The sequence below is a fragment of the Diprion similis genome, chromosome 10 (assembly GCF_021155765.1).
Source record: "Diprion similis isolate iyDipSimi1 chromosome 10, iyDipSimi1.1, whole genome shotgun sequence".
NCBI classification, from domain to species: domain Eukaryota; kingdom Metazoa; phylum Arthropoda; class Insecta; order Hymenoptera; family Diprionidae; genus Diprion; species Diprion similis.
In genome coordinates, this window is record NC_060114.1 from 15890234 (window position 1) to 15902312 (window position 12079).

General features: G+C 46.6%; 1 protein-coding gene across 3 annotated transcripts; it reads left to right on the forward strand.

Moving 5' to 3' along the window:
* Nucleotides 1-1639: 1639 nt before the first annotated feature.
* Nucleotides 1640-11753, forward strand: LOC124411797 (homeobox protein OTX2-like). Of its 3 annotated transcripts, none has more exons than XM_046891240.1 (7): nucleotides 1640-2279; nucleotides 5781-6111; nucleotides 6710-6861; nucleotides 9654-9841; nucleotides 10865-10985; nucleotides 11167-11373; nucleotides 11564-11753. In XM_046891240.1, exons 2-7 carry the CDS (start codon nucleotides 5856-5858, stop codon nucleotides 11663-11665), a joined length of 1026 nt encoding a protein of 341 aa, XP_046747196.1. In that variant the 5' UTR covers nucleotides 1640-2279; nucleotides 5781-5855; the 3' UTR covers nucleotides 11666-11753. The 3 variants fall into 3 exon arrangements, with proteins under 3 accessions (XP_046747196.1, XP_046747197.1, XP_046747198.1); XM_046891241.1 differs by having other exon boundaries at nucleotides 11167-11370; XM_046891242.1 differs by having other exon boundaries at nucleotides 5781-6096.
* The last annotated feature ends 326 nt before the right edge of the window (nucleotides 11754-12079 follow it).

Genomic DNA, 12079 nt, shown 5'->3' on the forward strand with positions numbered 1-12079 from the left:
ACAGTTCTCGCCGCTTTCCAACCAAAATAAACAAAGAAACGAAAAAAAAAACAAATTGCTTAATGTTCAACACGTGGGTACCGCCGAAATGGAACCACTCGAAACAACATGAAGACTCATCAAGAACACGTTATACCAAAGTGATGATATCTTAGTAGTTCATTAATAATGTCTTACCATACTTGTCGTCACAACAATCCTTGGCAATGGTAACCCTACTAATTACCATCAACCATGACAGTGTGAGAAGAAAATTATTGCTGGTCCCGGAAGACAGAAACGATTGAATATACGAATGAAAAATGCTGGTGTGCGATTTGGCAGTTTTTATTTAGCCAGAATTTCTAAAGTTGAATGGATAAGCGACGGCTTTACGATCATCCGAAATCATCAACTTCATGTTCAGTCTTTGTCGTTATGTTCAAGATGAATTATTGTTTGAAAATTAAAATCTCGTTTCATTTAGACGACTCTGATACAGAATTTCAGGATCGTTAATGGATTTCGTTGGAAATGCATAAAAAATAAATTTCGATGATGTAATTAGGCACTCGCATTCCATAGGATGGGTAATTTCGAAGATGATGAAAGCAAAGTCTTTCGACCTAAACACTGTTGCCGTTTGATAGGAGCCGAGGCGGGAAGAGGATCACGAGTGGATCTCGCGCGGCGTTGATCATCGGATCGTTTCCATTCTCCGCGCAGGGTTCGAGTCAATAGCTGGTTAAATTGGCCGAGTCGGTGAATGGGTGCAAAGTATAACGCCGGTATATGTAGGTTTATAGAAGCAAGCCGGTCTTAGCTACGCTAATAGCATAGTAATGCTGGCTGATCTTTTCGGAATCCTGTAAGAGCATTAGCCGCGCTCTGGCACGTGAGCAAATTAAAGTGTTCCAAGCATACGCGTGTGTTCGTACACATCGCTGACTATATGCGCGTATAATATCACACGTATCCTATATCGGTGCGTTTATATGTGTATATAGCAAGCGTTGAAGAATGTTGTGACGGAAATTGGCGAGTGTAGTTCACCCAGCGCGAGATTAAACTCTTATTTTTTAAGTACAAGGTCATGCACTTTAGAAAAGGAGAAGAAAAACCAGATTTCTTGGGATCCACCATATCCTAAGTATATAACGCGTCTTATTTTCTTTATGGAACAGGAACTTCATCGTTTGAAATCCTGATCCGAGTTCCGCGGATGGCGGACTTAGTAGAACGCGATACGCCAACGGCCACGGGCCATTTGTTCGCCATGATGAAAGGGTTCCTAAGTATGAACAGGTACCAAGAGTGCTGGTTTTGAATATGACGAGATGGAATGCGTGGGCTGGCAAATACGAGGACCAAGTTAACGAGCCGAGATCCTTAAAGCCTCAAGTTTGGGACTTGAGAGCCACACCGCGCTGGTTCCTGGGACAAGTATTTCCGGAACCGGAGTGTACGAACCGCATATATCGTGAAGAGTGCGCAGTTGCGTTGATCGCAGTTAAAGCAACAGTGGGGAAATTGGTGGCGACCGATTGGTGCCCCACTGCCTTTGGCGCAGGCGTAGCCACCGTCGAGCATACCTTCCCCTCGCCCCCCTGGGCACGCCCTGATCCAGTAGCCGACGCTGTTAGTGCCCCCACGCCCCAAACAACCCTCCGAAGAGAGAGCGTACCGTAACAAACTAAACTTCTCGTGAAAAGTTGAGCTGCTTCTACTACGCCCTACTGCTATTATAGCAGGCTCTGTCTCTCGTCCGTTTGTCCGTTTGTCCGTCTGTCCGTGTGTTGTTCGCCTGGTTTCGCCTGATCGCGCGTTTGCCCGTGCCCCGGTATCGCGTACCTACATACGTACCTACCACGCGGGGTAAAAGCCAGGATTAAGTAAGGCTAAGGAATAAAGACGCTACCTGCACCACCTATATACACTTGGTCCAAGACCGAAACGTTATCTCTGATAATTGTCTGTGCTGGTTATCCGACACGACGAGTGCTTCGTTTCCCTGTTTATTTTTATCTTTGTTACGTTTTCCTTTCGTCGGTTTGTTCTCTGTGACTTACTACGTGGGATACCTTCTTACGCAATTATCACTCTCGAGTGGATAACACCGGATTTGTGATACACTGTGCGCCATTCGTCGTCGTAAGAAGTCAAACTGCAAGATACTGGATACTCATGCGACAAACTATTGCCAATAAAACCCAAGCACAACGCTTCAGGATTATCCAGCTCTACACATCCCTCTGATTTCTACTGCACTGAAGCTGACTGATCACGGAGAACGAGAATAGGTACGTTGTTTCACATACTCGATTTAATTTTACGTGGTTACTAAGTTCCTTCATTGCGCTCACCCTAAAATAACAACTCGGTTAATAACTTCTGGTTAAGAACTCGCACTCGAAGCCACAACAATGTTGTCCTGCACTTGGCACATTGGGTGTAGTCCTGTATGTATCCATTCGACGTCATGTTATCGTCGTGACGTTTGCCGAACCGTCGGCCGTTCAAGTAGTATCCGCAGACTCCTGGTTGACGGCAAGAGACGACTGTCTCGCGGTAGCTCGCGCACGAATTAGATGCGTGATTGCAACAGCGGCAGTAGCAGCAGCAGCAGCGGAGCCGAGGAACGCGGAGGCAGGACTCGGGGCGCTATCCGGCAGAATAATCTGCTTACGGTAATCTTCTTGGATTGCCCCTGCTACGCTCTTCCTGCCTCTCCCTTACAGTTCTCGCGGTGGACAACCGGCCAGGAACCGGGACAGTCGCCTCGGTTCCATCCGCCGTCGCAATGTCCTGTAGACCACTTGGAACAGGACGCGTTCGAAGACGGAGTGAACAGAAGAAGAAGAAGAAGAAGAAGAAGAAGAAGAAGCCTGAAGAGCATGGGAATTAGAAATTCGGTACCGAAATCAATCGCGGCGAGGGTTGTCACCTGGAGGAACGTGACGAAGGTCCGTCAGAGGCGCGTCAGAACAGAGGATTTACTTGGCTCTACAAGACTCGGGAATACTTGGAGAGTTTATGCTTATGAGATGCCCCGCGAGGACGTTTGGATGACGTCTGAAGCTCCGCGAGGATCGAGGCGCGATCCTATATCTCGCGTGGATGATTTCTAAAAGAACCAGCTGAAGGAGGCTTTGCTAGACGAAACTGACTCGACCACCCAGTTAGGGGGGGCAAAACCAAGCTGCGTTCATGATCGTTCGAGTCCTATCCTCGTCCTCGTTCGCGTGCGAACAAAAACCCGGCGAAATTGGCTCCGACGGAATTACAATGTGCTCCGCACGGACAACAACGTTAGGATCCTCGAACCCTGCGTGCATCCGTGTGCCAGGTATACATGGACGTCTTATGTATACGTTATAGTATACAACTCAGTGCCGTTTCCATGGGAATTAAGTTTTACGCTCAATGGATCCGCAACAACGGGGTATGAGTTTAAATTGCATTCAATTCCCTTGGGGTATTAAAAAGAATGGTTTGGATTTAAGGTGGTATATATGTGGATCGAAATACATAGGTTACGGCCTATTAAAAATCCAGCAGTTCGCTCGTCCGTTCGTCTTCTCTTTACCGTCGGTGCCACGAAAGAGAGAAAAATCCGTTCGGGTAATCGGTATGAATAGTTCCGTTGTTGTCCTGTCCAATAATAGAAGGTTCTCAGAATCAGTTGACGTCTGGTTCAAACTGAGCCCACATACATTGTGCTGAAAGAAAATAAATAAATAAAAGAAACATTCAAACATCCATAAATCATGCGGATGATGAGAGGTAACAGGCAACGAGAGAAGAGGAAAATAAAAACAAAAACAAAACAAGAAACCCGATGCACGTCCCGAGTTTAAATTATTGTTTGTGGACAGTTATCGAAAAATGTTCGCAGTCAAAATCAAGGATGAACATGGCTCTACGTGGGGAACACGGGGACTCTACTGATCACCCTGCGCAGCTACACCCACGCCTCCACCCACTCGATGATTTAATACCTACGGCACAGCCCAGCTTACGCGAGAGCACCGTGCAACTCGACTTTCTTGAGCATCCTCGAGTAACAATGCATGCTCGTTGAGCAAACACTCGGGAAAACAATGCGCGGTTCTACTCTAGTCCGGGAGTCTTTAGTGGCAGGAGGGTCGACAATCATCAGGTTTTTCTCTCGGTTTTTCCAATATCCATACGAACGTCGATGTCCCCGCGTGTACGGTGTGCAGAATCGAAGAATCATTCTTTGGTGATGGATATTGGACTGGCATTACAGACGATCGGCGTTCCAAGATCCACGATGTGGGCATCGAGGCGTGACATCAGCCACAAGGCAATAACAGAGATTTAGAAGTCGTTAGCCCGTCGGTCCAGATACACTCGACTCATACTCATTCATTGGCAACACAGAAAGAGTGTTTGCGGTTGGTTCGCGGCGGGGTAGCAGCCTGGCTGAAAGTGGAATCGATTGATCGGTGAGAGGTGCTCGTCGAGACGAGGCCGAGCGAAACGACCAGCCAGCGAAGGTCCAGAGGACGGGGAGAAGAGAGGAGAGACCCTCGAGGATTTTCAAGAGCCAATCCTTGAGGCCCGTCCTGTGGTTGCTTGTAGCAAGTGTAGGAAGAGGACCAGGATCGGAAAGAGAGCGAGATGCCGGAAAAATAAAGGGCAGCTCGCGCCTCGCCGATTTCACGGTTACCGCACAAGAGAGAACTGAAGCACCACTTCCTGCCATCGCGTTCCCTAATTCCTTCTGTCGAGTTTTTAATATAACCGACCAAGGCAAAGAGAGACTGTGCCGCGGCCCACACGAGTGCCCGAAGAACAATACTTTATTAAAAAGGGGACCGCGACTTCACCATCGACTTCACCATTTACACTCCGCCTACCTTTACACTTTGTACAAAACAAACCAAGCGTGGTTTATTGCTAGAATCGCGATTCCAACCCTCGCGTAGCTCGGTTCACACATCTGTACATCCAGGTTGTATCCACTGCTTGGCTTGGTTGCTACCCTTCGTTACCTCGCATATTCGTATCGGTCCACCAAAACGACGTCTTCATAATCTGTACAAAGTCCAAGTCGCGAAGGAGGAATTACGTCGCAGAAGACATTTGTGACCCTTGATCAAGCTTCTGTATAGAGTCAAGAAACATGCGAAATGTGACGGGTGTTGATTGAAGGAACAGTGAATGCAAATGAGAGTAATTAAAGTGATCCGAAACACGTGTGCGACGTCTGAAAGCCGACATGAGAGGTCTGCTTCACATCTGTGTCGCAAGTAAAAAAAAATATCTTATAGCTGGCCTCATTGCGCCTTACAGGTGTTCGGTCGAGGTATCGAGTGCCTGGATAGTAGTTGCGCTACGTCACCGGTTCTCATATGATTTCGTTCCAATCCTCAAGAGAGATAGGAGGTGGGAAAGCAGATGCAGTCGATACGGAGGCAGACCCAGAAGCGAGATGGCGTCGTCGGCGAAGATCCACGCCGAGTAAATATCTATGTTGGAAAAATAGCGTTTCGACTTCGTAACCGGAGAGGATAAAGCCGGGATCAAGCGCGTCCGGGACGCGGGGCGCTGCATCCACCGCGCCAAAGCTGAGGAATCGTGTTGCAAGTCGGGGATTATCCTGCGTCGGGCATCGCAGCTGCCATTCGTGCCAACGACGACCAACTGCCCGCGTGATCCTCGCTCTGCAATCGCCCCCCATGCGTGCCCCAAACTCTAAACGTTACGTCTAAAAACGCCGCCCAAAACCCCTAAACCACTAAACCACTATGTATGTCTAACTCCAGATTCTTCAGTTCCAGGGCGGGACGTCGAGGTCACCGACGTCTCTGTGGCTGGGCTGACAACGGGGACCGGAAGTGGCGGTGGTGATGTGGCCCAATAGCCTCGGCGGGGGGGCAGGTTGCGCCGGAGGCGGGGGCGGCGCCGATCTCGGCGGACTCGCCTCGTCCACCGCCTCGGCTACGGACTTGTTCGGGCCCGCGGGCTTCGGGGCCTCTGCCGCCGGGCCTTACGGGGCCCTGAAGACCAACCCTTACGTCAGCGCCCTGGGGATGCCACCGATCGAGGCCCTCCACACCAGTATTGGCTACCCCGGTTGCACAACCGCCGGTGAGTCCTACTACTGTGAGTGCCGAATTTCAACCCTACTAATAATTCCATCCCCACACACATACACATGTCACTTTATACACACGCTATGATCTTTAAACTCAATACCGATAAGCAGCGTCCGTTTACCTGACGGCTGATATCCCTTCAGTCATTGCCGTAATTCACCTGCCATGGGCACTTTTAGTCGCCACCCTCTCACCCTCGCCGACGATCGCTCGTCTGATTTTATCTGATCGTTATCTCGCGTCTTTTCACTTCCATGACCGTTTAGACTATATCGCTTCTTCTCTACCCCTTTGCTGTGGGTTTTTAATCTTGATGCTAATTAACGTCGGAGAATCAGTTTCTCTGTAGTTATAGATCTTTTTGATGTCGAAGTTTCGTGATTTGTCACGAGCATTGGCGGTGATTAGCCGTTGGGTAACAGCTGATACAAACCAATAATCAGGATAGTAACTATCGTTGCGAAACTTTAATGATACACTTTTGCCTACACAATTGTAACGATAATTGCAATGGCTCGATACAGTTTCAAAGAAACACGTTTCCAAGTAGATAACGACTCAACTTTTTCGAACTCACTGTCATTCGTGATGCGTCGTTTATGAAGGTAACCCTCGAAAGCAGCGACGGGAACGAACGACGTTCACAAGGGCTCAGCTGGACGTGCTCGAAGGACTTTTTTCGAAAACTAGGTATCCGGATATTTTCATGCGCGAGGAAGTCGCCCTCAAGATCAACCTACCAGAGTCACGAGTTCAGGTTTGTATTCAACCTTCGTAAATCTAGTAGAACGATGAAAAACGATCGGATGACGTGAATTATTTTTCTACGGAAAATCGTTTTTTCAAGACACGAATACACAGTTCACTCATCCATCATTGATCAGAATCGCGATCACTTTCATCTTCCAGGGACGAATTCCTTGGTACACTACCATTTCTACAATCTACCGTCGGAATTGGACGCGCTTTTCTTAATCGAAAAATGTAAATATAATATCCCGACTTTGCATTCTTCTCGCATGGAGCTTAACGAACCATCTAGCACAGCGAAGCAATCACAGAATTAAGAAAATTCTTAGCTATCTTTTGTACGCAGATTTACACACATTACCTGCCACGCGCATGTATAGAGATAAAAGCTCAATGCAAAACCTGCGTTGAAGTTCTATCTCAGAGTTGAATCTGGTTCCAATTACCAAACGAGTTGTTCCCAGCTTTGAAAATATCGAGATGTAAATCAGTAGCGTTCTTTTCAGGATATTTCGAATCCTGACCTAAAAAATGTCGCGCTGCGTCCTCTTCGACACGATTTAACAACGATTGTGGAGTTTGCGCGTCGTTGCGCAGTTTGAGAAAGAGAAAACGAGATGCGTATTAGGTCGGGGAGATTAGAACCTTAGGTACACCCCGTACAAACATAGTACAGAGGCGTAAGCGCAGTAGCCGTGTGTGTACAACGGCACGTGGCACTCATCGATTCGCCATTCCCAGTCGCCGGGAGCTAACTCGATTATCCTGTTAGGTCGCGTTAGAGGAATACCAACCACCCGACGGTCAATAAGGGGCCGAAGGTAGGTACGTGCGGGAATCTTTCTCAGGGTGGACGATCCTCGAGTACTGCACGATGCGTGCACCCTGCAGTCCATAAACGTCGCGTTGGATCCTCGAACAAACAGCTATCCATCGCCCCATCAGTGTCACTTGATGTCTGATCTGTGCCAAGTCGATGCATTCATACAGCAATTCCAAGGTTTTCTAATTCCGTAGGTGATCGGTTTACAGAGTTGTGACTGTATATCATGTCCTGAATGCACATGTACTTTTAAGAATTCAGGACCTCAAGTACCTTTCCATAACTCTCGCAACTTTCGATATCCAAGCGTTTGTCCCTCAGGAACATTTTCAAATCATTTTTTATTACCTTGTACTTGGAGACATTATAACTCTAATCCGCCTTTTGTCTATCTCAACTTCTTCAATCCTGCATCTATTGCATTTCTTTTACTGGACACCGCATTCCGCAAACTGTAACCTAATCTAACCAAGCTATACCGCAATTCTCATCCACATCACACATCCTGTTTGACTAAATTTTCATGCACAAAAAACTACCTGCAACTTGTTAATTTACGTCTTAAGTATTCGTAAGGATACCCAAGTCGGGCTTCGGTTTAGGGACTCGACTGAACACATCAAGCTCTGTGCGAGTTTGAAATTTTTTATAATAATCACCGATTACGCGCTTCCCTGTACTTTACTACAAATTATGTATCTACGTAATACGGATAAACGTTGAACATGGATAGGAGGAAAGCCGAGTTTTGGCTCGAAAAATTAGGCTGCCGCCTGTAACGCAGATCGCACAGGAACTGTGCTACGTGCAGAAATCTATAGCCCCAAGTTCTCTGTTCGACTTTTACCATTAGCACAAAGGCCAGGTGCAGGGAAGAGGTAAGGAGGTCCTGGTCTCTCAGCGGCAACTGATGAGCCGACGATATGCAGCGACACGAGTTCCATGAATTTCCTACCCTGCCGTCAATGCGCCCGCTTTTGGTAGCCATAAAAACCCGCCGTTTTGGCATCCAGTCTACGTCATTGCGGCAACCTTCGGGCAAAAGTCAGGAGAAGAACTTCCGATTCTCCGTCATGTCTGTCCTCGTGAAAGTAATTTCAATTCATTCCAGGCAGAAACTGGAACTTAATCGAGCTTCGATTCTCGTCCAGATGATCGCTGGTCAACGACTCTCTTTTCATGGGGAAAGTGCACTTCACACGCGATGCACCGGGATTTTCGGCTCGTTTTACCCCAAACCACCCCGTGGGTGAGGGTGAGGGGAGTTGGGGGTTGGGTATCAGGGTAGCCGGGGAGCCTCGCGATAGTAAAAGAACGTCGAGGCCGTGTCGTCGTTCCCCAGCGACAGAAAATCCCGAGAAACCTAAGCTCACCTCTGCGTAACATTGATCGCACGGGGCTTCGCAGCGGCTCTCTGTCTGCGGTCCTGGGGAAAACCGAGCCGCGTTCTCAACTTAAATTTAGAACAAAATCAAAGACTCGGTGTTTGTAGACGATCGGGTAAAACGGGTGTTGAAACATAGATCTGCGTCAATCGCGACGGACGAAGGATTCGAGGACACGCGGTGTAGAAACGGAGTTGCGGTTTTAGGTCCATCTGCAAATTTTCAGCGTTTAAAATCGTTATTCATCAAGCTTGATGGCGCAAACACGTCGACGAAGACCCGCGGAAGCAAGCTTTCGACTCTTCTGCGTACAGCTTTAAGCGCATTAAACTTCGCTTCACGCAAATTTTACCGAAACAAAAGAGCGTCGAGATTCTCTCACCTGCTAAACACCGTGAACCGGATGTACAACATAAAATTCCCCGTCGATGAATGTTGAATAGAAGTGAGAAACGAAGACTGAAATCCCTTCACTTTTCATTGGATTTGACAATTTTTTCAAGGATCTCGCGTTCGAAACAATCGACGTTTATACAGAATATTTATTATTTATACATGCAGTGAACAACGAGTCTTCTCCATGTTTTTTAGGTGTGGTTCAAGAATCGTAGAGCAAAATGCAGACAGCAGCAGAAGCAGCAACAGCAACAGCAGGAGAAAACACCGAGGTCGAAGAAACCCTCATCTAATGCAGGCAACAATCCTCCCACCGGAAAAACACCCTCTATTAGCGCCGCAACACCCGCCCCTGCTGCCGTTGTTCCAGCCACAACGCCACTGTGAGTTAAACTGTCATACGTTATAATTTCAAATGAAGAAAACAGAAAAATTGGTCCAAAAAAAACACACGCAACGACATGCATTTTTATATAAAAAAAAAAAAAATCAGTAGCGTTAATCGATGCTCTCGATCTCTGCAACCTTTTTTTGTCACCGTAATTAATGGTATGATACATGAAAATTGAGAAATTATCGTTTCAAATTAAAATAACTGGGTTTTTTTAAATATATATTTCAAGTCGATCATCCGTCGGACTTTGAATCATCAGGCTCTACAACTTTTAATTGAAGTGTTAGCTCGTGTGATGGTAGACTCGTAAGAAAAATCTTTCCTGAACCACGTTGGAGCTTTTTTATAATTGAAATCATCGTACCAACGTTGAATTCAAAAACTCACGCCACCCGTGTTTTGGCTAAAAAATTATTTACTATCAAGGAAAAATTGAGAAAGTCCGAACTTCGTTCGTATCAGTGATATTTCATCTTGGCTGTTATAATAACATGCATCTCGAATCTGGACAGTCATATTTACCCCATAATATCTAACCAACACTTCTTAGCGATCCAAATAAAATGATAAAGCCTCAATTTCACTCCAGTTTCACGATTACTTGATCATTCAAATTATCTTTTTTTTTCAAGTGACGTAACTACAAATGAACTATTTTCGGAATGTTTTCTTCACTTGTGCTGTGAGACCTCGTTTCTCTCCAAATTTCATGATTCTAGGTCAACAAGAAGTATCTTGTGTGTTTGCGACATAAGTGGCCGTATATCCTTTGATTGCATTAACTTAGAAGCTTGAATTTTTCAAACCTCCAAGGGACCGCAGACCTCAGTATTTGGTATTAATTTCAACCTAATACCTCTACCCACTTCCGAAGAAAAGGGTCGTAACAAACGGACGAACGGACGACGAAACGATCCTACAAGTGTTCCGTTTTTCCTTTCGACGTACGGAACCCTTAAACTCAAAACTGAAAATGAATAAAAAAAATACTAAAACGAACAAACTATTGCAGAAGCGGAGGTACCAGTGGTTCGGCGGCTAGTTCACCAGCTCTTCTGAGGGACTCGCCACAATACAAGCCTGCTGGAAGTGCAACGAGTCTACTGCTAGCGGCGAGTACGACTCCGCCAAGTGTGAGTCGTCGTTCAACAATAATGCATACTAGTACCTACCTACAAAATATTGCGGAATTAGCAAAGTGCCAAAACATCGGACCATCCCTGAACAATATCTTACGTTACGGTTCTCCCGACTTTCTCCCAGGACTCGGGTGTCTTTTCATCGACAACCGACTCACCCGGCTTTCCATTTCAGTTGGGCGGCACGGTTTACAGCAGCGGCGGAAGCAGCAGCAGTATTTGGAGTCCCGCCGTGACGGAAGGCGGGGGTGGCTTTCCCGGCGATCACCAGAGACTGGCATGGACCACGACGGCCAGTCAGCAACAGTGTTACCAGAACTACTCGTCCTACTACACGAACATGGATTACCTGTCACCGGCGCCACACCAGTTGAACGTGGTAGTAAGTCAGCTATGACTTTTGGGCATGATTTGGGCTTCGATTAGACCTCGGAAAACCGGACTAGAGCGAATAGTTTTTTTTGTTTTTTTTTTTATAAATTATAGACGATTCCCCTGCAGCCCCAGAAACGGTTTTATAACGAAAGAATCAGGCGAAACGCAGTATGTTTACAGATTTTCCTTTTTCGTAGGACGGAAGCGGCAGCGGGTTGGACACAACTTGGAGCAAAACGAGGGACGAAAGTGCCTCGTCGTGGTTTTATAACAGCGCCGGTTGGGGTGATCGGAAGTGAACTTCGGCCTAGCATCCGACTCTAGGCACTGCGAGGAAGGCCTAGGCAGGCACCTACATATCACCGACAATATAGAAAATCATGCAATCCGGACGCCGAAGCCCACGAAATCGAGAATAAGAGATGAACGTTGACGGTCAAGCGGCTCGAGACGATGACGAGAAAGAACAAGACGGTTTATATATTTATTATGTGAGAGAAACGAAACAAAACGAAGAAGAAAAAAACACACTCACGCGTGTGGAGGTAGAAGAAGAAAAGTAAAAAAAACAAAAAAAAAAAAAAAAAAAACAAAAAAAAAACAACATTAACGAATTCGCGACGGGAACGAAATTAGACATATCTTTAAAACACAAAAACGTTCTTTCCTTGAATTTTTCCCTGTTTTCACCAATCACCTCGAGAGGTATAATA

Coding starts and splice junctions, on each gene's coding strand:
- LOC124411797 (XM_046891240.1), top strand. CDS start 5,856: ATGTGGCCCAATAGCCTCGGCGGGGGGGCAGGTTGCGCCGGAGGCGGG. Junction 9,842..10,864: donor GTTCCAGCCACAACGCCACT/GTGAGTTAAACT, acceptor AAACTATTGCAG/AAGCGGAGGTACCAGTGGTT. Junction 10,986..11,166: donor CGAGTACGACTCCGCCAAGT/GTGAGTCGTCGT, acceptor TTTCCATTTCAG/TTGGGCGGCACGGTTTACAG.